Source organism: Durio zibethinus, chromosome 3, assembly GCF_047325235.1.
Source record: "Durio zibethinus cultivar Kanyao isolate XHJ-2024 chromosome 3, ASM4732523v1, whole genome shotgun sequence".
NCBI classification, from domain to species: domain Eukaryota; kingdom Viridiplantae; phylum Streptophyta; class Magnoliopsida; order Malvales; family Malvaceae; genus Durio; species Durio zibethinus.
The window spans coordinates 27,744,872-27,770,236 of NC_143164.1; the positions used below are offsets into that span (position 1 = coordinate 27,744,872).

At 29.6% G+C, this 25,365-nt stretch overlaps 2 protein-coding genes and 1 long non-coding RNA gene across 4 annotated transcripts; 1 reads left to right on the top strand and 2 right to left on the bottom strand.

The window, feature by feature from the left end:
* Positions 1 to 725: 725 nt before the first annotated feature.
* LOC111283476 (uncharacterized) lies at positions 726 to 4,221 on the bottom strand. 2 transcript variants are annotated; one of them, XR_016340949.1, is made up of 4 exons: positions 3,753 to 4,221; positions 1,998 to 3,495; positions 1,165 to 1,882; positions 726 to 1,052 (listed from the first exon to the last, which is right to left on the bottom strand). XR_016340949.1 is itself a non-coding variant. In XM_022872060.2 (3 exons), exons 1-3 carry the CDS (start codon positions 4,078 to 4,080, stop codon positions 1,696 to 1,698), a joined length of 2,013 nt encoding a protein of 670 aa, XP_022727795.1. In that variant the 5' UTR covers positions 4,081 to 4,221; the 3' UTR covers positions 726 to 1,695. The 2 variants fall into 2 exon arrangements, 1 of the variants encoding a protein (XP_022727795.1); XM_022872060.2 differs by having other exon boundaries at positions 726 to 1,882.
* Positions 4,222 to 6,575: 2,354 nt separating this feature from the next.
* On the bottom strand, positions 6,576 to 11,146 carry LOC111283471 (protein CYTOSOLIC ABA RECEPTOR KINASE 2-like). The gene is made up of 8 exons (XM_022872054.2): positions 10,830 to 11,146; positions 9,523 to 9,651; positions 8,824 to 9,074; positions 8,604 to 8,730; positions 8,117 to 8,390; positions 7,707 to 7,839; positions 7,524 to 7,610; positions 6,576 to 6,917 (listed from the first exon to the last, which is right to left on the bottom strand). Exons 2-8 carry the CDS (start codon positions 9,605 to 9,607, stop codon positions 6,786 to 6,788), a joined length of 1,089 nt encoding a protein of 362 aa, XP_022727789.1. The 5' UTR covers positions 9,608 to 9,651; positions 10,830 to 11,146; the 3' UTR covers positions 6,576 to 6,785.
* Positions 11,147 to 20,912: 9,766 nt separating this feature from the next.
* Positions 20,913 to 24,097, top strand: LOC111283659 (uncharacterized). Its single transcript, XR_016340950.1, has 3 exons — positions 20,913 to 21,742; positions 22,615 to 22,655; positions 23,696 to 24,097. It is a non-coding gene; the product is annotated as an uncharacterized LOC111283659 (long non-coding RNA).
* The last annotated feature ends 1,268 nt before the right edge of the window (positions 24,098 to 25,365 follow it).

Consider the following 25,365-nt stretch of genomic DNA (forward strand, 5'->3'; position numbering starts at 1 on the left):
CCAAGCACATTAATGAAAAATTATTTTTTATTTTTCTACTTTTCATTTCTTTCCATTATTCATCTTTTCAGTTTTTTTTTTTATCCACGATTCAAAAGCAAATCCTTAACGATGAGTGCAAGCCTGCAGCCGTAGAGAAAATTTTGATTTGCAAAGTCAATGGTCCTTTTAATTAATCCTCGAAGTCATCTATCCATAATTCAACGGCTCGCCCAACAGATGGTGAAAGTGCATAACCCAACCGCCAACGTCATACCAACAAAAATATGACGGACGAGCTCAAACTTCAACGTCATACCACACGATCTTAGCTCCAGTATGATCAAATCTTACCAAGGTAATTTCCGGTTCTGGGGGCGTAGAATTAGACAAATAATTCTTATATTTGAATCATATTCATATTATGTCAAATATAGTTAAAACAATAAAAATTATCTTATCAAATTTTAATTTTTTTTTATTTTTATCAAATTTATTAAAATTTTAAACAGTCATTATCATTTTCATATATTCTTTCGTATTATTCACTGTGACATGTTAAAAATGACCTGATATAAGTGAAACAAAATCTGAAACATAAAAAAGAATCCTTACTGATGGTATTTATGACCAACACAACAATTTTGCTCTGATAAAATAGCAAGAGTTGACTTAATGCAGAAATTGCATGTTCAATTATGGGATCCACCGGAATACAAATAGCTAACTGCCAAGCCAAGTTAGACTTAGATATAAAACATTTTCAAGTGTGTATTAAATGGAATCGAGGATACAACCATTTCCATAGTAAATAACACAAAGTTCAAGCTAATACATTCACTTTACTTGATACTTAAGGCCATGGTACCGTATTGCCAGGAATAAGGCCCCCTAATCATAATCCCATGTTCTGCATTTGATTGCCAAGCGCTGAGCAACCTCCAAACAAAAACAAAGTTCCAAGATGAAAATAATTTGAGCGCTTTGATAACGTCTATGGTTGCGTCAATCTTTGCTACTTTTGTCTTATCCATTAACTATTAAGCCCCATTATGCAGCAATTGACCAAGAACCTGTCCAACAGGATCTGGAAGCCTCAGTACATCTTCAAAAGATTCCATAAGAGTCTGAAAATATGAATCGAGATACTGCAGATGGTATATACATGCTGAAACTAGACCCAACCTGATAAAGCAACATGGAATTATCTGCTGAAACAAAATGATTACCACTATCCTAAGCGGTAAAATTCTGAACATATTGTGCCGGCGAGAAGAAAGCCTTTAGCATATCATTAATTCAGCAATACCAGCAACGACCAAACATATTAGGGATTGCTTGTAATATACCAAATCCGCATAGCACAGCCACAAAAAAATCTTTAAAGCAGGCCTAGAACGCAAAGAATGAACTTATTACTTTGCTCCTGCTCCTGAAAATTTCCAGTCTAACACATCTTCATCATAAGCCTTTTTCCCCTTCTGCAGCTTCCCATTGTAGTCTTGCAGCAAATAATAAAAGGAAAAGCAAAAAAAAAAAAATTAAAAAACATAACAAAATAAAGATCTATTCCTACTTACTTTCGTCACTAGTTTTCTTGATTATAATTTTTTCCAAAGTGACCCTTATTTCTTACCCCCAATTCCCCAAACACACTTCTAACCATCTTTCACCACCTTAGGACCACTTTCAGTACAAAAACCACTCTTGATCATGTCAAGCAGCAGTTCCAGTACCCATTTCCATTTTAGTCTCTGGAAGGGTAACTGTAATTGGTTGCCATCCTGACTGATGATGTATAATCCATTTCTTCATGGCAATTATCATATTCAAGATCTGGAGAACATCACCTAAAGCAAATTCTTCCAAGCATGCTTTCCTTAAAGCCAAAGCCGCCTCATATCTGCAGAGTTGATAATAAACTTAAGGTAAGGGAATCACCCAGTAAAACCTAGCACCAATTTATACAAGGAAAACAAGAAAGGGACAAAGACAAGAAGATCATGAAGGATCACTACCTGCATTGAGAAGCCATCATTGCTGATCGTCCAGCAGAGGATGACAAAAACTTTTGTACTCCTTCCCACGTTGTCTTTGGGTACTGATTAGGATTCCCACCAATAGGATTAACACACTTCCATAATTTCTCATTTCTACTAACATACAACTGCACTGCACCTAAACTTTGCTTCAATACCATATGTTGCTCAATTGAACTATCCAAAGCCTTCCTTACATCAGTATTTCGGTGTTTTGGATCTCCATAACGAATGCAATCAATAATGTTTGCTTCAGTAGGCATAATTTTTTCGATTTTGAGTGTGTTTAATGCAAGTAAGATAACACCAATAAGACCTTGCATATATTCAGAAGGTGGTGAGTGTCCTTGAGCTCCCCAAATGCCATTGCTACGAGTACTAGAAATAGCCGAAGATGATTGAGGTGGAAATTCAGGACCATGGGGATATCTATTACTAGAAGTGTCATGCTGACTTGCTTGGCCACTGTGCAACGCATGAATCTTTTGGAGTACATTTAGGTCAGCTTGATTAGGCAATGACTTGGTAGAGCTTGTTTGTAACTCTTCTCCAATTCGATGAGGATAATTAGAAGGATTTTGAGCATAGGTGTAGTGTTCAGAGATGTTTAACTTACTAATTTCAGGCATATTTGCAAGTGGGGCTGGAAATCTAGACCCCTCAACTCTAGGAGGCATTGCGCAGAAACCATGATTTTGTGAATTAGGGGGTAGAAAATTTTCTTGTGCAAAAGCTGGTTGAAGAGGAAGGTTATTCGACCTCAATGAAGGTGGATGATGATTCTGATGAACACCCATGAAATTACCATTGTTACTCCCAGAAGAGTGAGAATTGCTAGGAAAGAAGTTTGGAGAAGACTTGCTTGCAGAGACAGCTGGCTCACTGCCACCATAAATCTCATGCGGTGCTCTCTTAAACGGCTTTGCCTGTGCATACTCTGGCCGGTAAGAGTAACCATTTTCTGGAATGGTAGTTGTTGGCACACTAGAGGGTCTTGATATGCTTGGCTGATTCAGGGTTTTCCTGATATATTTCCCTTTATATTTGCTATCACTATTCCTTCCAGCATTAGAAACATTTTGGGGAAAAACATTTTGATTCCCCAATGTAACATTTTCAGAACTAAAAGCCATTGGTTGACTATACTGAACCATTTCAGGAATCGGGTTACACAACATTTCAAAGTTAAAACCAATGTGACCATTAGCCAGTTTAGATGATTCACCGCTTGAAAGAGGAAGACCACCAGCGGAAAGACTCATCCAGAGCCATACACTCTTGGCTGCAGCAACAAGGGGTGCGGATGCCTTGAGAGGCTGTGCCAAAAGAATGTTATATCTCCTCATACGTAACTGATGGAGGGCATTAGAAAAATCCCTATCGCCAGAAATCAACAGATAATTTGCAGGAGCAGGATTATCTACTGCCCAGAACAGCATATCAACTAGAATCTTTTTATCGCTCGCATCCTTCACACCTGCTCACGTATAAACCACAAATCCACAAACTTTATTTTCTATAACATCTTAAATCCTAATTTTAACTTGAAGAACAAAAGTTAAAACCCTAAATCAGAGCATCAGTAAAAAGTAAAAATAAAAAATAAACTTGTAGAAGATTATCGTAACGCCTCCTAATCATTCCAAAATTAGCACAATAAAAAACAATGATTCAAGCTTGATTTACTATTATTATTTAAGAAAAAAAGGAAGTTAAGGGTTTTGATTAGGTTACCGGCGGGGACGTGATTGAGGGCGATGCCGGTGCTTGAAAGCGCCTGCTGTACAGAAGAAGGAATCCGATTGGTGTCGCCGTAAGCAGAGATGGAAACGGGCCCACAGTAGTTCATCTTAACCAGCGCAGAACTAATGTTCTGCGCGATCGCGTGCGGGTCGCAGTTCTTGGGGACCTGGCAGTTCTCTATATCCCACCAAACTGACGTCTTGGCCGCAACGTACTGAGGTTCAGACGCGCCTCCACTGTAGGCTGGGGCTGTCGCGGTTGCCGTGGTGGTGACAACGGCAGGGGCGGTGGTGATTGCTCCAGTTACATCTCGTCCCATGTGTGGCGCACGACAGAATGACAAAAGTAGCTAGACACAGGATAGCATCAAACAAAATTTGGCTTTGATTCTTTGATTTGAACTGATCTTTTTAGGGATTTTATAAAAATAAAATAAAATCTTATTGTTTGGAGTGAGGTTAGGTGTTGAAAAAAAAATTAAGATATTAGTACTAGTAGTGGTAGTGGTGATGAAGCTTCTCTTTCCTTTCTTCTGCTTAATTAGGCGGAAGGATCTAACCCTTGTTCTACGCAACGGTGAAATGGTGGGGGAGAGATTTTGAAAACACTTACGGTCAACGCGTCATTAAGTTTACTTTTCCAAAATAACGCGGCACAATTAGTTAGAAATTGAAGCGCGAGGGACTGTCCTCGCCTTCTGTCCCTATTTTCTTTTCTTCTACAAATTACTTTAAAAAATAACAAAAAAAAAAAAGAAATAATCTAGTGTATATGGTTTCAGTTGAAGTTAGGAACCCTGTTCGAAGTGATTGAGTGACAGTGTTACTACAACTTAATTAAATAATTAATTAAATAAAGTATCTCCAACTCATGCATTATCACAAATTACATGCCCAATTTTTTATTTGTTTTAAAATGACTGTAAAGAGGATAACACGGACAACCAGCATTTGAAGTTCTTTTGCTTTTTAAATTACGATCTTTTTTATTTGTATTTAAAGTCTAAATTTATTTGAAAAAGAAGATGAATAAGAGAAATTAAAATTTAAAAAACACAAATATGCAAGTCAAGGAAATTATGGGTATACATTTGATTAATTCGATTAATTTTGAAATAATTATTTAAAATTAAATTAATTAAATTATGTTATTTTATTTTTGTTAATTAAATTTGTTAGTTTTAAAAATTAATCGATCGAATTTATATATTGTGTCATATTGACACATAATTATTATAAATTAATTTAGTTTATTGATCTTTAAGTTATATTTTATGCTACTTTTATAATATGATAAAAGCTCTTTTATCCTCTTGTATTTTATGTTAACAATTTATGAAAATTAAATTGTATAATTAAATCTACTTTAAAAAAAATTAAATTATTAGTAGATGAAATTATAATTGTTTTCATTTTAATCTATTAATTTTTAAAGAAAAAGAAATTAAAGTGTATATTACTTAAATATAGGTTATGAAAAAGTCTAACATAAGATGAAGCACATGATATAAGTAAATCATCTAATAGTGAAATGAAAAATATAAGATAATGTGATATATGTATTTTAAAAAAAAATTAGAGAAGAAATATTAGTGATTTTCAATTCTTTTAGTGGATTCTTCTACCGTTTCCTTATAAACATAGATATTTTTTCAAACCATGTAAATTATCTCACGTATTAATTTTTAGAAATAATTTAAATAATTCTAACAAAATGATAAAAATTTTAAATAATTATTAATGAATCATTCTTAACTCGATTCGATATAAAATATAATATCATAACCGACAAGACACAACCCATAAAAACTATTATAATATATCATGCTAATCATGCTCTTAACCTTTACAAACCATACTAGTACTATACGTAACTATGCTAATCATATTCTCAACCTTTACAGACATACCAATAGGAACGTTGAATAATAATAATAATATTAGACTGATATAATTCATTAACATATAAGTGGGGTTAATTTTTTAATGGACCGTGTCTACACCTCTACTCCCAACTCCTCATAATAAATGATACTCCTACACTCATTTATGATTTATAGTATTAAATTAAACTATTAATTAATATCAGAAAAGGTAAAATGGCTGACCTAATGAGACAGGGTAAAGATTTAGTTAAATTATTACTATAGCCGGGCCCAAGTAAAGCTTTTGTCAATTATTACTCGTTAACTCGCACTTTTGTTATTGAAGTGGTGTAGTCAACTAGATGGGAAAAGCATACCAAAAGCGACCCAACGAATCCCACTATTCTTTTCTCAAATGTTCTAGCATTTGAACCTGTCCTTTCCACCTGTAAAGTTACATTTGCACATCATCATTCTCCACGTAAGAAAACTGCGAAAGCAACCGATTTAACTATTTCACATTCCTTTCTTCGAATACTTAGGAGCCCTTTTCTTTCCTTCATGGTGTTTTCTTGTAATCCAAGCAATCCAAGGTCCATAAACATTTGAAAGCAAAGGAAAATATAACAATCTCATGAAAGAAAGAAAGGTAAAGATTAAATTTAGACAAAAATATATAAGCTGGAATTAACTTGTTTATCTAAAATTCGAATCGATAACGTGAGATAAATATAATATAAAAAAAGATACGAAGATGACTTAATTTATAATTTTAACAAAAATTATATATAAATTTAAAAAACAAAAAATAATAGTTTGTATTTTTCGTATCAAAGCAAATTATAACACAATTTTCATGTAAAACACTATAAACACACAAATTGTCAAATATTTAACATGATACGAATATATAAATTATCATATATAAGTAAAAAGACCATCAAAATATATGCAAGAAAAAGCAACCTCACGCATTATGAACAAATTGAATACAGAGTATATAATGGATGCACACGGAACTTTGAATAAACAAATTATCATCACCTTCTAAAATTATCCATTATATATTTTGGATGCTTGAATGTGTGAACACTTCCGCACTCACAGGCACAGAGAGATACAAAGAGAAGGACTGTGAGAAATAGAGACTATATATATAGTTATGTGCTTGGTGTTTCACCAGCAGGCCCAGGCCGGGCATTTAACAGGGGCTGAAGAGCCTTGACAACAATGCTCATATTTGGCCGAAAATCAGCTTCGTATTGCACACATAATGCAGCAACAGCCGCCAACTGCAATCAAAACAATAATGCTTTAGGCACGGACATCAGATGACATTGACAATCAATGAGGGCACCAGTCTTGGAAAGTCAGGCCAAGATATGTTTAAGGTTTAAAACAATGTTGCATTTGAGAAGAGCTCGAGACGCCATCCAAAAGAAATTTCTTTTTTCCAATTCTCTTTCATTTCATCTCACCGGAAAATAAGTAATTACTACTCTCCACCAATCCTACTGGGAGATGTCAATTGTCCAAAAAGAAACTATCTTTGTACACAAAAACACCTCTCTGGTGCTGTCACATTACATCTTTTTTCATCTAGCCTTGCATCTTACTGCCTATGTGGTATACTTTTTCTTAAAGCTTAAAATTTTATTTTCAAAAAGGGGAGGAGGGGGGGGGGCATATAGAATCAAATTTAATAACCAATGTACACGATGTGTACCACCTCTTTCTTCCTTTCTAGTAAATGAGAATACCATATTAAAAATGTATTTGGATCAATGCAGCCTCTTAAAATCAGCATTACTTTAAAACTTGTGGGAAGGAGAAATGTTAACAGGGAAAATACGCTAATAAAAACAGACAATACAAGGAGCCTCCAAGCATATTAATACCTTTGCGACAGCCTTGGGAGGATAATCTCCTCCTAGTCTTTGATCAACACACTGCCTAACCTTGTCTTCACTAAGTTTCGGTGTAGCCTAACACAATTGAAAATTCTCATTAATTAGCCATGTCTCAAAAGTTTAACAATGAAATAAAGGCTGGAAATAAGAAAATAAGTAGCAGAAAAGTACCCATGTCACAAGACTTTGCTGTCCACGGGGTAAAGTATGATCAACAGGTTTTCTCCCAGTCAGAAGCTCAAGCAGCACAACACCAAAGCTGTATACATCACTCTTGGCATTTAATTGCCCAGTCATTGCATATCTGCCAACCACAAGTACAGAACAATCAATTTTCAAGGCATTCAATCTGAAATCAAGCTATATAGAAGAAGAAATTTTGCATATTAACCTTATGCTTGTTCCCTGAAACATCTCAGTAATCAAATGAAAAGCTACTCTATTTTATGTTCCAAAGAGCAATTCATGATTGATTCATCAACTAAGTTTGTCCAAAGCCACATGTTATCAACAACCAAAATGACCTTTGACAAAATAAATATAACAGATAGTAGTACGAATAGAATTCACAAATTACTTACTCGGGAGCATGATAACCAAATGTTCCAAGTACACGAGTGGAATGAAGACGGGCTGCCATATCAGGAGCCTGATTAGATAAATCAAAGTCTGCAATCTTTGCCACATCATCATCAAATATTAGCACATTGCTGGATTTTATGTCACGATGAATGATGTGAGGATCAGCCTTCTCATGCAAGTACTCAAGCCCTTTTGCAGCTCCTACAGCAATTTTTACTCTTTGTGCCCAAGTCAGAACGGGGCCTGGCTGAGCTCCTTTAACACCTTTTCTCCCTGCATTAAAGGAATATTAATCTTGCAATATTAACAGCACAACAAGAAAAAATTACAAACCAGATATTTTGTTTCCAATAGAGGAAGAAACTTTATAATTAAATTTTATCATAGCACCACAAAGAGATCCTTTCTGAAAGCATCATTACACTCCTATATATGGTTTTCAACTTTGTATAACTGAAGCAATGAATAAAGCATCATCACACATACCATGGAGAATATCATGAAGCGATCCATTAGATGCAAACTCATAGGCAAGTATACGGGAGCTCCCATCAACACAGTAACCAAGCAACTGAACAAAGTTTTGATGCTTCAACCTTGATACCATGGAAACCTGAAAATTCCATGCACCACTGGATATAAATCTGAAACTCTAAAATTAATATCGAGATGCAGTAATGCAATGAATTATAGCTGTCAACTGAACCTGGGCTAAAAACTCATCATCAGGTTGCTTGCTGGCATCTAACTTTTTTATTGCTGCAGCCTGCCCACTCCTAAGAACTCCATAATAAACTCTACCATATGAACCTTCTCCAATCAAAGAATTGGTCCCAAAGTTATCTGTGATTTCCTTCAATTCATCTGCTGGAATAGCAGGGACTTCGATAGGTTGAACCTTCACAGTTTGAGCACTCTTTGATGCGGTTTCAGATGTATGGTAACCTCCATCATTTCCTGTGGTCAAATTCAACCCAGATTAGACAAATAGATTCAGTGCAGCCAACACTTGGCAAAGCCAACCATAAAATGCAAAAGAAAATATGTAGCAAAATAAATTAGGCAGAAAAAAGAATGGCATATATGTATATATGGTTGTGTGTGTTTGCAGGCGCGTGTGTGTATGTATATAGATATATATCCTGCTAATAAAAATCTAACAGCTAAGAAATAAAGCTAATAAACAAATTACAATTAAACTCCAACTGTCTAAGGGCATAAACACCAAAGGAGGTCATGCATTCCTACTTATCATGCTCCATTCAACTAGTTCACCATACTGATGATCCAGAAATATCCCAGTGAATTCAGAGAGATGAAATGTTATCAGGCATCAGCTGATGTGAATTTCAACCAAAGGATTACCTGCTGAGTTTTTTTTTGTGAAGTTTAACCAAAGGATTACCTGTTGAGTTTTTAGCTATGTATTGGCCTCCATTATCTGTGGCTTTGTGGATATCATCCTCTTCGCAACAGCCAAAACAACTCATGGTTCAATCCCTTGAGAATTATCTCTAATTTGTAAAATACAAATCTAAAAATTTAAGGAAGCATAAGAGTAAGTACAAATGTTAAAAGATAATTCACTTTTTTCTCGGTTAAATAAAAAAAAAAAAAAAACAGCTTAACCAACAACAAGTTTTACATGCATGGCAGGTATAGAAGCTGCCAATTAATACAACAAAATTACAAATAGCAGAGCACAAGTATTGGGTTAGATAGAAGAAAGTAATAGCAAGGACAAAAAGCAGAAACAAAATGCATTTGATTTTTCCACTATGTGTGGGTAGTGGTCCAGATATAAATGAACTGAAAATCCTCTGATTGTCTCTTACCATATGTCCATGTGAGGCATATCTTTTAGTGTTCTAAACCACATAACATATTTTTTTCACCTAATTTGGTCTTTAAATCTAAATAGCTGGTTCCAAAGCAGACTCCCTTATCTTTTGCATAACGAAAATTTCCATTCAAGATATTGAATCTGGCATGTGGAGAACAAGAAAAAAAAAAAAAAACCTCTAGGAATGCAAATGTGATCAATTCCGTAGATTCATGGAATTACAGCATTTCATTCTTACACATATCATCCCCTATAAGACGAGAGGTAAGATGAGTTAAACCTTTCATTGGATCATCCAAATGCAGCCTGGCATACGCAAACATCCAATGAAATCACAAGGAATTCACGCTCAAAACCAACTTAAAATGGCACATCCATGAAAACATATTGGGCATAAAGTTTGTTAATGTATTTAGCTGGGGCAACTGTTAGTAAAACAAAAAAAAAAATGGCAAAAATTTACAATTTCACCAACTTTTTAACTTTTTACACCTAAAAGTTTCCCAGCACGCTAATTCAGTTCCAAGTAGCTTAAAATCCGGATATGATCACAAATTTTATTCAATAAACTCTTCCGAGTACAACGATGCACGCTTCTCCAAGTTAAATCTTCTTGTAAATGAAAGTTCAACCACTCAATCAAGCAGATCAACCACTCACCAAACGAATTATAACTTATAAGGTCAAATTTTGGGGAAGAATAATTTCACGCTCAATAACAACCCATTTTCTTTGATCATAATTTTCCAAAATCAAACGGTTTCACGAATCCGTAAAATTAACTAGTGCCATTGATCCGCATGCATGTTAATCAAAAGGTACAATTAGAATCAAAGAAAATTTTAAAAAAATATAGTATAAAATATCACCTGAAATTTGGCGCCGAAGAAGTGGAGCAAGCACTTATACTTGGATCACTCCAATAAGAGACCGACCGTATTGGTTGGGTTGGAGATCTGAGACGGTGAAACCGGAGAAAGGTAGGCAGAATACGAGAACCGAGGAGCGCGTAGGATAAAAGAGAAAATCGGAGTCTTGACTTTGCTGGCGGTTCCCTTAGATTGCATTATTACGGGATTTTTTTTTAAGGAATTACCGGATTTCTTTTTTAATTTTAGTTTTTTTATATTTTTTTTTTCATTTTTCATTTTCGTTGTTCTATATAGAGCTTGCCAGACTTGACTTCACCACCGTCAGGTTGAATTTCGAACCGAGTTGTGATTGGAGAGATTCAGGCCCATCGAGTTAGGTTCCGTGGCCTTTTTTTAATTGGAGTGAATTATTAAAAACAAAAACAAGTTGGCTTATTATTATTAATTAATGAAGATAATATTTAGTATCTTTTGCATGATCATATAATTATGGAGTGATTTTATTATCAAGATAATTTTAATATTTTTAATTTAAAATTATTTTATTTAATTAACAATCATTAATTTTTAATAATTAAATATTTTTGTCTTTAATATTGTTAAAAATTAAATATTATTTTTCTAAGTTAAAAAATAATCGTATCTATTGCAACCATTAAACAAATTAATAATTTTAAAATTGTAAAGATAATAATTTATAAAATATTAGTAATATTTATTTATTTTATAATAAAATATAATTAAATTATTAAATTAATAAATATATTTATAAAAAAAAAATCTTATTTTTTAAGGGATCTTCATTATCAAATTAGCTCACATGAGATTGAACTTGTCTACTTATTACTTAATTTATTTGTAAAAGTATATATTATGAACTTTGTAATTTAGTTTACATTGCCAAAATTATCGCTTAAAAGTGTATGAATTTTGAAAAGATTTCTTCTTGAATCTTTGATTTGTTAACTAATTAATATTAAAAGCGTTCATGAATCGAGACAAACTCAATTAATACTTTTAAATATGTTGATCTAAGTCTCTCTTTTAATACTTTTGAAAATATTATTCTAAGTCTCTAATTACTCGTCCATTAAATCATTTAAATTCTTTTATAAATGTTTAGTTTGTGGATTTTGAGATTTTTTAATAATCTAATTTTTTATGATATGATTCTTATGTTTAGTTCATGAATTCTAATTCTTTAGAACTTTTTAAGATTACCAATACTATCAAGAAGGGAAACAATAGCACAAAATAAAAAACCCTTATCTCATTTAAGGGATTTTTAGACTTTCGATGAAATATAAATTTTATCCCACTTTTACTTTAAGTAATTGATATTTAGCATCTATTATACCTTTTAATATTATTAAAATTGCACCATAAACCAAAACTCAATATAACATGCACAAAGGTATTAAAGACTCAACATTTGACATTTGACATCTGACATCCACATGAAAAAATATTATTTTATAAAAATAAAAATTAATTAGTTATTTTAATTTATTTTTTAATTAAGTTTTTTTTAATTTATTTTATTTTATTTAATAAAAATATAATAATAAAAATTATTAACGTATGTATATTATGTCAATATTATTCTAACTATTTGAAATGAAACAAATGTTTATAATAAAAACATTTATGTATAGAATAAATAGCATATATAGTCCTTAAATTTTTAGTCAAATTCTATTTTAATCTCTAAATTTTAAAAAGTTCTAATCAAGTCTTCAATTATCCAAACGTGTATCAATATAATCCCTTCATTTGCTAAACCATCTACATTAACAAAAAATCTCACGTGGCATGACAGGTAACCTTTAAAAATATAAATACGTAAAGTTTTAAAGTTGACTTAAACATATATAATTAAGAGATGTGAAATTAAAAACAAAAGAAACCCTGAATCAACACTCCATTATAACTTGATTTTATTTTTTTTTTCCTATTCTTTTCTTCATTTCTTCCTCTTAGTCCCTTTTTCCTCCAACAACCAAGAGATGGCCAACCATTTGGAAAGGTAGCATATGGCATTTCCAGTACTTGCACCAAAAACTAGAGTTTAGCAACAGCTCGACCTTCGTCGAACAAAATGCAATGGATCAGATTTGACACTGTTAGGGCTAATCCAACTCTTTTCCAATTGAGATTTTAAAGACCTTTCTCCTCCATTTTCTTCTTGGTCCCTTTTAAAATAAAAAGAAAAAAGTAAAAGGAAATTCAGAGAAAAGAAATTGATGAAATCATTTTCATTTGTTTTAGATCTAGGTGATGGGTTAATGGTATTTGTTGATATTTAAGATAGCAAAAATAGCCTTTTAGTTCCTATTTTATGGTGTCTTGTGTTCGAATTTTATAAGCTATTCTTATTATCCATAAAAATGGAGTTTTTTTGCTGGATATGATTACAGAAAACTTAAGGTTTTTTTTTTTTTTTTTGCATTAGAAAAATTGAATCCCATGAAAATTTTAGAGTTTTCTTGGTTTACAATTCTTTTTATTAGTAAATATATATAAGTAATAAATTGATATGAATTTGTGCTAAATTCTTTCATGAATTAATACATGTGTTGAGTTGGTTTACATGCATTCAACTGGTCGGTGAGAAACAAATTCTTGTTGAGCTAGTTTAATATTCTGTCATTGATCGTGTTAAGTTTTGATTTATATTTTTATTTTTTAATTCCAAGTTTTTTTAATTACATATGTTTAAGCCAACTTTAACATTCCATGTATTTAAAATTTTTAAAGGTTATGTGTCATGCCAAGTGGGATTTTTTGTTAATTAAAACGATCCAGTGTATAAAGAGACTACATTCGTATATGTTTGGGCAATTGATGATTTTATTAGAACTTTTTAAAATTTAAGAGCCAAAATAGAATTTGACCAAAAGTTTAAGGACCATAGATGCTATTTACTCTTATATATATTATGTATATCATTAACATATGTATATTATGACAAGAACTTTTTACATGTTAAATTATGTTAACCTTGAATTGATTAGATGTTTAGAATTGACAAAATAAAAATTTGCCTAACTTGAATTAAATTCTTTTAATCTCAAATTGAACATTTTTTCAACCTTCTATCTTGCCAAAATTCATTTAGGAACTGAAACAAACAAATTCTAGAAATAAAATCGGTTTATGGCATATTTTGGATAGAAGGGATCAATCCCCTAAAGGGAGGAATCGATCTTTTCCCTTACCCAATTGATCACCTAGCCAAAGGGATCGATCTATTTTTCTTATAAAAGTCAAACTTCTGGAATTTTATCAAGAATCAATCAATCTCCTCCCTGTAGAGATCGATTGGTCGGTGTTTGAAACTTACTAGATAATCCCTCCCTTAAAGGGATCGATCTGTTTTTTATACAAAAAGCAAAGTTGGGTCGAAAATCAACAAAAAGGATTAATCCCCCCACATAGGGGATCGATCATCTATGCATAGGATCGATCAGGTATGCTACATGATCGATCGGGTAGGTGTTTTCTCGCACGAAATTGAGCTTTCCCATCACTGACCTAATTGATCCCCTACATGAGGGGATCAATCTCCTAATGCTTAAAAAGCCCCAATGACTATTTTCTTGTTTAATATTTTGTAGGTTTGAAGCATTAAATGCAAAGCAATGGCTATCTACTTTTTTTTACATATAAATGAAGGCTTTTACTGTAAATCAACAGTATGAAAAGCTAAGAGAACTTATTGCCTCCACCAACGATCTTTTTCAAGCATTCAAACTAGTTCAAAGAGAGAAAAATGTAGAAAATCTTTTATTTTATTAGTTTTTCTCTTAATCATTTTGTCAATATTGTTATGTATTTCAAGTTAGCAAACACTCAACCTTATAAAAGGTTATTTAAGTTTGCAAAACATTTCAGAAACTTTATATTGAAAGATTGTGAGCTTAAGGGAGAGGATAACTCTCAAGAGTTTGTGGTGTTGATAGTGTAAAGATTTGAGAAGCTAGGTTGTAACTTTCAACATATAGTGGATTGAACTCCTTGGCAAGTGAAATTAAAGGAGAGGATGTAGTAATTAAAGGAAGGATTGAACCTCTATAAATCTTGATGTCTAATTATCTATCTCTATCTTTTGTTTTTAAGATTGTTAGTTTACTTTCACTTATTGTGTTCATTTACTTAGAAAAATTGTTTTGCAAAATTTATGTTTATTGGGTATTGATTTTTGAAAATTTTATTATCAACCAATTTACCTCCCTTTTTGGTTTATTTCAAGTTTTTAAGCTAACAAATTATTTATTTATTAATTTAACAATACAAGTTGTTTAATATATAAAATAAATATGTGACGCTTTTCATGTTAAATAAATATGGAATAAAACACTTTGCATATTTACTTATTTATTTATTCATCTTTTTTATGAAATTGATAATGTTTGTCTATAATATTCGTCATTTATTCCATAATAAATGACGGTCGTCATAAACAAACATTAGTTATTCCATCTTTTATTCCATAAAAGTATCAAAAATAGGATGTTTGAAGAAAAGTAAACCCAACCCACATATTGTCGATGCACATAAACACACATCAAGTTGCCATTAATAAATTACATCTACTAATTATTTTATTAATAAATTATAGAAACTTAATGTAAGTATGATCGTAAAATTAATTTATATTATTCATATATCATATTATTATTTTTATCAAGTATTCATGTGTTAAATATATTATAAAAATGTTAAACAAATAATTATATGAATGTCGCGCGTTATGCATGTGTGATTAAAGATAATATAGTTAAAGAATTCATAAAGTAATATTAGATTTTGCAAACTAAACATAAAACTTTTATATTCTCTAAGGTCAACTATATTCCTTAAAATCAATAAAACACAGGAATATTCAATTCCTTCTAACTATCACTTTCACTTACCTTCTCGGTATCTAAGAATTTACAAACTAAACGCTTCCTTAATGGTTGAATTAGAGTTCAAAAAACTTTACTTTAGAACTAACTCAAGTTGAATTAGACTTATGGATTTGACGAATCATGAACAAATTTAAAATCCATTTAAATGAACAATGAGATTAATTTTAATAAAATTAAAAACAACAGAGAAAAATGATATTAGTTATTATAATGAAGATATTAAAATCAGTTATAATATATATATATATATATATTTGTATGTAAAAGTAATATAACAATAAAAGGAATTGTAATAAAAAAAATCATTAAGAACATTAAACTAAAAGTAGTATATAATAAAATTTTCAATTATTTAGCATTTATAAAATTTATTTACTATATGAAAATTATTAATAAATAATAAATTTTATTAATAAATATTTAAATTTATTTAAATTATTTTTAATATATTATATAATAAAATTTATTTATTATATTAAATTGAAAAAATTATTTCAATTTTTAAATAAAAAATAAAAATAAAAAAAGTTGTGAAGACATTTTTTTATATAAATATAATTTGAGGGAAAAAATGAAAAAAAAAAAAAAGAAAAAGAAAAAGCAAGTAAGTGATCGACAAATGGTAGCTATTGGACAAAAAATGACCAATGGTGAAGAACCACTTACTGTGCCATACCGAACACCCATTTGGGTGCTCATGGCACAACCAGCATTACTTTTTATTGCAATCAAACCCAGACCAAAAATTTTATACAATTCAAATGCAGCCTAATCAACAAAAGTCAATGTTTCTTATGCTACCATAAATTTTAAAAATATAGTATTATTTTTTTCTTTTAATTTTAGGTAAACATTTTTTTCTTTATGTATGAATATTTTTATCTCTTAACTATTTTCTATATTTCATCCCTTATTCTCATGTGAATCAACCAATTATTTATTTGTGTCATACCAATTATCTCCTTAGCTTTTCTTTCACATGAATCAATCATCCATCCACCGAAGTTAGACATACCCTTTCTTTAATGCCAAATTCAATGTTGTGATAGCCACCTGTTTTTTTTTTTTTTTTTAGTGCAAAAAACCAGCACCTTTTCAAATTTTGTTCACCTTTTCTTCTATCCATTTCGTTTGTTGAGTTAATTTGGCTCAATACTAGCCTGTAATTTGCAAAATGATTAGAGAATCACCTCTGGGATGTTGAAGATGATTACAATTTTGCTGCATAATCTAATTAAGACAATAGGTTCACATGAATAATATATGTTGTCTTAACTACAAATATCACTGTTTGATTAGTTTTTGAAGTAGTTTGTCAAGTTGGAGAGGGTCGGCACTCTCTGTTTCCTTTAGAATTGGTAGTTTGTAAGAAGTTTACTTTGTTTTTTTAGTATTGACTTTATTCCTTTGGTCTTGAGATTTTCCTACAGAGGTAGAAAAGTATGTATATATGCATGGTTATGGTGACCATGTGGATGGAGACATGACAACATGGACAGACAGGTTGGAGAGGAGATACCGAAAAACGATAATTTATATTTGTAAATATAGTAAATCTTTAAATTCGATCATCAACAAAAATTACGTTATCCTTGTACTTTAACCCCCGAGTCATTGATCATCAAATCATCACATAAACGATTAGTGGGACCAACACCTTTAGATCATCAATGGATCACCAACTTACTTGATCAAATAAATCAATCAACCATGTTAATATAAGTTTACTAAATCTAACCATGCTAGTACTCGTCTAAAATAAATAAATAAATAATTACTGAGACGCAAGTACCTCATTTTAATCTCTATACTTATTCTCACTGACTTTCACCTCCTCCAACCTTTTTCTCCTCTTTAGCTTACCATTTTTCCTACTCTTGTAAATTTGAACATGTGTTTTAAAATCTTATATATCTCAAACATTCCTTGACTGTTTCCTCGTTAGTAGGCCATTCTCAATTTCCTAGTAATCTTCCGCCTAAATGTCCAATAACCATCTTTAAACAAAAGTATATATGTTAAAATCACAAACTCTTTTGTTTAAAAAGAGAGTAACAACTAAGGTAGTAAAATAATACTGGATTTATTTAACAAAAACAAATTATTTGATTTTATTAAAAAAAAAAAAAAAAAAACTCATAAGATTTACCAAATATAACAAAACTAGCTTTTTAAACTCGTACAATGTACGGGATTTTTTATTAAATTTTTCATAATTTTAAATTTATTTTTTAATTATATATCTAATATATAATCATATATCTATAAAAGGTTAAGTTATAATTAAATGATAAAATTATACATAATATATTATAAATGATATTGTTCACCTAAAAGAAATCTATACTTTTGTAAATTTTCAAGAATTATAAAAATTTTTTCATTAAAAAATATTTTTTTCAATTTATTTGGTAAATACTAAAAATTTTGCTACCGCTTTTTTCTTGTTAGATAAAAAATAAGAATCAATATTTAAATAGTTAAAATTAATAATTATTTTTATCATAATGTTGATTAAGTGGTGTATATATATATATATATATATATATTTGATTGAACAACAAATCACAATTATTAATTTTATTATAATCATTTGCTTTTTATTAGTTTTTATGTACTTCAAGTAATTATTACACAAATATATTTGGCTAACAATTATTTTTATATATGTCAACAAAATAAAGTTATTTTTTAGATAAAAGGGAAATGATAATTGTTTATGTTATGCTTAAAAACTATTTTTCGAAATTTTTTTTTATTTTTAATCATTTTTAACATAATTGATAGTATTTTTTGGGAGTTAGATATGGTAGTGATCATCATTCTTCTCATATAATCCATTGTAAACAAAAAAAATTCAATAATAAAAAGTATAGTAAAAGGAAATAGAGAGTATAAATTTACATATTAATTTATCAAGATTAAATATATACAATAATAAAAGCAAATATGTTAATAAACTAATAGAGAATAAAAACATTGAAGAAATAAATAAAACAAAAATATATATAATATAAAAAATTAATTATAATCAATTTAAGCAAAATTAAAAAAAAGTTATGGACTAAAGAGAAACAAATAAATTAACCAAATATATAATATAAAAATATTTGAATTAGTACATCATTAAAACATTATATTTGTTTTCAAAGCAAAACCATATTTTTATCTAATTCTTTTTATCAACATTCAAATGTCTCATATTTTCATATAAAGATGTAAACTTTTATTTCTTTAAAAATATATGCTTTCTAGTCAATAATTCATTAACTTATCTAAAAATATTAAATTTAAATAATCTATTAAATAATTTTTAATTTTTGATAGATTTTGATTTGAATTTAAATAATTATCTAAAAATATTAAATTTAAATAATTTATTAAATAAAATTTTATTAAGTATATATATTTGGAATTGCCATTAAATTTAAAAAGAAAAGATAAATTTTGATTTAATAAATTTGAATTCATATCTTATGCAAAAATTTCAATCTTAGATAGATATTGATTTTAATTTAAATAATTATCCAAAAATTCAATTTAAATAATTCATTAAAAATTTTGTTTGATAAATAAAATAATATAAATATTATCCTATATGTCATTAAAAAAAATTATCTACCTAAGCATCCACATAAGTAATTTTGATAATGTAATTTTATATGTTATAATATATATATATATATATATATATATATATATATTAGATTATGCTTGTTGTAGGGTTTATGGGATTATATCACTTTTTAGAAAAAATCATATCCTAGTAATTGTTTGGATAACAATGGGATAGTGTAGTTGGTGCTTACAAATTACACTACACCCATGGTTTATACGGTCGACTGCCATTAGAACTAGAGGGGCTTAGCCCTCCCAAAAGTTTCAAAATCTTTTTAACATATACTATATATATTATATACTATAATTATTTCATATATTTTTATTAAATTAAATTAGTTACTGCATTAAAATTGATATTTGTTAATTTTATTTTTTATCTTTAATCTCATTTTATGCAATGCAATTTAAGAGAAATTAATTAAATTATTATTTGTCATTTATTATATTCATAATTATTATCACAATTCCTTAAAAATAATAAAATTTTCATTAATATAAAATCACACTCATGTATACTTAAATTTTTTTAACTATCTTCTTTCCTGACCAAGATTTTAATTTTCAATCAAGTACTAAAAATATATTTTTTTTAGTCTATTGTACTTATCTTTTTTTTATATATATTTTTGTGATCGTTTTCATTTTTTTTTTTGTTTGATAAAACTCTAAATGAAGTATGTTAATTGTTTGGATTTTTCTTTTTTTTTTTTTGAAATACTCACATTCAATACATATACAATGAATGTAGGTATGAAAATTAAAATAAAATCTAAATATATGAAAAAATTTGAAAAAAATAAATATATTCATACTAGATATGAACCTATATTTGACACTCATTCTAGATTTTAAATAATATAATAAATAAATAAATATATTTTTAAGTAACCCCCTTAAAATTAAATATCGAAATCTGTCACTGCACAATTTGTAACTTAACCTTTAAAGGTCCAATGAGATATTTTTGGTCCAGTACAATATTTGTTTTAAAAAATGTCTCTACTTTAACTTTTTTTTTTTTTCTCTCTTTTGTCCTTGTTGGTCGAGCGTTGGGACAATAATGTCCTTGCCATTTAAAACTTTGCTTTTTCATTTTATTAATTTAAAACATTTTTAATATTTTAATTAACAAAAATATTATTTAATATAAAATATTTAATAATTTTAATAATTTATTGATTTCACAAATATCAAATATATATTACAAATTCTAAATAAAAAATTTAAATTTAATTTATAATAATTATTTTTTATTATAATTTATTTCATCATCATTATTACATTTATATCTAAATATATGTTAACAATTAATTTTAATTTTAACATTACAATAATTAATTTTATTTTTATTATTATTTTTTAATTTTATCAAAATTAATCTAAATAGACCCAAATAGGTTCATAGCTTATTTTTGACTTGACTCTCTTGATTTTGCTAATCGAAGCCCACTTACGTGGGAAATGGCGAATCCCAGCAGGACATCACCTTTGGTCTCAAGTCAGCCTCATTTATTTTATGACTACTTGCAGACTCGTTGAGTTTGACCCTGTGGCTACCCGCAAATTTCTTTATCCTTTTTAGTGAAACTCAAAGTCAATACAAATTGGCTTCTTAATTTGTCAGACAGCTTTTATTTTTACATCTAATTTTGTTCGCTCCCCGGACTTTATCAAATGCAGATGCACTAAATCACCCTTCTATTCATACATGCTCGACTTCTTTCTTTGAGGGGCAAAGATGCCAACTATTACCTCTAGTTGATATTTAATTTCCCAAAAAAAATACTGTTCCTTCTGTATCAAAATAATTATTTTTTATTAATTACAAATTTTATTTTTTAATTTTATAATTAATATATAAAAGCTATCCTCAATTGGTTTCAATGGGGATAGCTCAGCAATGGAAAACAAAATGATGGGAGGATAAATATTGTCTTTCTGCTTCTCCAAAAACTTATTAAAAAAAGACTTTCAAAAGAGCGAAGGGCAAAGCTGAAAGCAGGCTTTTGAGCCTTTGTCTTTTATTTGTCTCTGCGGATGCTGTGCCTGTTCTTAATGTCAAATCTACTTCATCATTCTTTGTGGATTTAGCAGTGGATTCCCTTCATACATGTTATGTAAAGAAACAATTGGTGGGGGGGGGGGGGGGGGGAAGGGAGAAAGGCTACCAATGGATTAATCCTTCTACCTCTACCTCTTCCTTTCTTAAGTTTTTTTTTTTTAATTTTTTGATTTTCCTATTTGAGATTTTTTCTGTTTTTCGATTTTGCCTTTAATTTTTCAATTTTTGCTAGAGTGTTCATTGTTGGCAGAAGCTGGGCTTTATGAGAGGAAAGAGAAAGCTGCAAAGAGAGAAGTGTCTGTCGTATTCAAGAGGTAATTGCATGTGTTTTTTGTGGAAAAATTCATGTTTTTATGAAATTTTCAAAAATTTTCGAACTTTATTAGGTTTGAGATACATGCATGAAAAATGAATTTTTGTTGGGATTGTTTTATAGGTTATGAGTTTTGATTTTCTAAGTTTTTGTAGTGGAAGGAAATAGTATGAGGCTCTTTTCAATGTACTCTTATTGCTTCGATTAACCATTTTCATGAGAAGAATAGCAAATGATTTTTTAAAAGGCAATTTGGGTTCACTTTGAGCTCAATATATGAACATGGCTGGAATTGCAAATATGATTGCTTCTGCAAAGCCAAAGGGGGTTATTGAACAGGTGCATTTTTTAATGTTTACTAATTCTTTTGATGATTTGTTTTTTGGGTTTCTTTTTCATGCACTTTGAATTATGTTGTTGGGTTATGGAGGAGTTGAAATTTCAAACATTAATGAACCTATGAGTCCACCATAGTTCTAATAATATATTTTGTCACTAAAATTCAAATGGAAATTGTTATTCTCTCTAATTGAGATGCCAAATCCCTTCACTTTACTTCACAGATATTATGGAATGTGGAATGACTAGAACAATTCCCCGTCAAGGATGCCGATTTCAAATGCTTTGATTAGTAGATAATACAAACTAAAATTTTCTATTTAAATTGAAATCTATGTTTTAAGCATATGGATCAAGTCTTTTTCCATCTCTCCACCGATTTCCCCAATTGCTACTTCCTCAGGGTTCTTCTTCTCTTTCCCTCAAACATTCAAATTCCTTTTTTAAAGATTGAATTTTCAATTTTTGATTGGTTTTTTGTTTTTTAATTAAAAATTATTATTTGACTGTGATTGGCTAATGATTATTTTGTAGATTATCAAGGAACTGAGCATGTAACTGTTGATTATTTGGAGGTTTGTTCAAATTTTTAAGCTGCTTTTGTAGTTGTAGTTTTCAATCTTATATATTGGATTCAGTTTTTGAAAATAATTTTTTTAAGATGAAAATGTGTGTTAGGAAATTGAAGGAAACAAGTGGGCTCATTAAAAACTTTTGTTTTGGATTGATAAGAAATCAGGTGCCTCTAAGCATACAAAATTAAATGCCTCTAAGCATACGCCACTAACGAGAGCTATTGGCACAACTTGGTTTTTAGTGTTCATTAAAGCACAAGAAAAATCAACTGATTTAACGATGAAGAAATATCATATGGATGAATCTAAACATAAGTGTTTGCTGAAAAAGGTATAGATTCTATATTAAGATACATAAGACAACTATTTATGCATGTTCTACTATAACTGTCGGCAACTAATATTATTTCCTTTCACTATAAATTGCATTGACAAAATTGTTGAAGATGAAAATAAGGGAGAAATACAATTTAAGCAATGTACTTTGACTAAGAATTTAAAAATCTCATGTGCAAGATGATGCTTCATTCATTGCTCCGGTTATACAAAGTTGAAAACTATTGAGGAGTGTAACGATGCTTGAAGCAAAAATCTCTTAGTGATGCTATTGTAAAAGTGAATTATAAAGTTTCTTTTTCCATTGGAGACAAAATCTCTGGTTTGTAATATTTACATGTGCTATTAATATTGCTAGATTATTATTATTTTAATGCTAGGAGAAAAACTGTCAAGGGAGCTCAGCCAGGCCTTGTTCTGACATGGACACAAAGAGTAAATGACTAATAATTTTTATTAGCAGATTCATTGTCACATGAAATTATTATATATTAGCAAATTCATTGTGTAAAATACATAGCAAATTCATTGGCCTTGACATACGTGTTTAGTCTTTGGTAGGTTTATGTTATGGATTTTCTTTTGCTTATAGGACCTTTATATACTTGAATTTGAGCTATGGAAGTGATACAAAATAATTATCTTGCTTATCATTATGGTTATTCTTTTCCCATAGTGTCTTACTACAACGTCTTCGACACCAGGTCAATGACACCAGTGGAATACTAGCTAGAAGTAGGTATACCAACAATGATGTTGTTGCTGCTGTGATCCTTGGTACTAGATCAAATGTGACTTATGTGGAACGTGCATAGGTAATACCAAAATGGCATGGTCTACTACCCAAATCAAGAGAGATGGTTAGATGTTCTTTAATTGCTATTAGTAAATTTATTTTGTGTGAGATTATGAGAAGAATTTGAACTTGGAAGCGATCTGGCTAGGTCGAGTATTCAAAGAACTATTAAATTTGAGTCAATGTATGTGAGGTTTTGCATAACATTTTCAGACTTCAAATGAAAGTGTATTCCTTCATAGGAGATGATATTTCTTTCACTGGTTCTATGCTTATTTCTTGAATTCATACATACCCAAATTACATTTCATTTGTGTGACACAATCTAATGCACAAATGTTTAATTGCTGCTGCTGGAGTATCTAATGCAAAAGTGGTTAGATAGGTGGTACTATGCTGACAGTATGGTTAGATAGCTCTTTTCTATTTTACCAACAGTTGCACTAAGATGCTGTAGCTAAGAAAAGGGAATTGGAGGCGTATCTTTGCAAAGAGGTGTTTGTTTTAATGCTATTTACCTTCAAATACTTATTAATGGAAAATTTTCAATTACAATGTTTACTAGTCAAACTTTTTCTTAGGAAGCAAAAAGAACAGCCTGTAGCTACAAGTTAGGATTGCCAGTCTCCACCATCTCTTATCCCAAGTATTCTCTTGTTCAGTATTCAAGTTATATGATTTTGGTTTTGTTAAAAGTTGTTATTACGAACCACAAAATAATAAAATTGAGAATGTGATTGCCAATACAAACAATTTACCAATGATTGTAAATGGAACACAATGATGATTGTTACTCGAAGAGAATCTAGTGATCCTACTTTCTGAAGTAGTAATCCGCTAGAAATGGAAGGAGTCAACGTATGACGGGGGGGAAGGATAAAGGGCTCTGATTTTTCCATCATGCCATCTGAAATCGAATCCTATTCTGGACTCAGTCACAGTGAAACATTACTGTTCGACTTCTTTTGTACAGATCCACCCTATTGACTTGCCAAATTGCGCCAAGCACCATAAAAAAACTTCAATGGAAAGAAAGTTATTAAAAAAATGAGTTTTATATAAATTTAATAATTTGTTTGTTTACATCGAATTAAATATATTTAAGATATAAAAATTTACTTTGTTAAATTTATGTTAAAATATTAAATATAAATTATAATTTTTACTTTTTGTTAAATTTATATATAATTTTTTAAAATTTTAAAATATTATTTTTATATTTTTGTTATATCTTAATATTTATAATTTTTTTATTTTTTAATTGTAATCTAATCTAATATATATTATATTATAACATACAAGATTACATGATCAAAATTATTTATGTGGATGCCTAGGTTTTTTAATGACACATAGGATAATATTTATATTATTTTATTTATTAAATAAATTTTTTTAATAAACTATTTAAATTGAACATTTTAGATAATTATTTAAATTGAAATAAATATCTATCCAAGATTAAAATTTTTGCATAAGATTTGAATTCAAATATATTAAATCATAATTTATCTTTTCTTTTTAAATTTAATGATAATTCCAAATACACATACTTAATAAAATTTTATTTTCCGTCAA

Bases quoted from the DNA above. Each gene is read 5' to 3' on its own strand.
- LOC111283476 (XM_022872060.2), bottom strand. From the start codon at position 4,080: ATGGGACGAGATGTAACTGGAGCAATCACCACCGCCCCTGCCGTTGTC. The intron at 3,496-3,752 runs GTAACCTAATCA...ATACGTGAGCAG, and splicing joins CCTCAATCACGTCCCCGCCG to GTGTGAAGGATGCGAGCGAT. The intron at 1,883-1,997 runs GTAGTGATCCTT...TCAACTCTGCAG, and splicing joins ATGATGGCTTCTCAATGCAG to ATATGAGGCGGCTTTGGCTT.
- LOC111283471 (XM_022872054.2), bottom strand. From the start codon at position 9,607: ATGAGTTGTTTTGGCTGTTGCGAAGAGGATGATATCCACAAAGCCACA. The intron at 8,391-8,603 runs GTATGTGTGATG...CCTTTAATGCAG, and splicing joins GCTTCATGATATTCTCCATG to GGAGAAAAGGTGTTAAAGGA. The intron at 6,918-7,523 runs GTATTAATATGC...TTTTGATTGCAG, and splicing joins CTCCCAAGGCTGTCGCAAAG to TTGGCGGCTGTTGCTGCATT.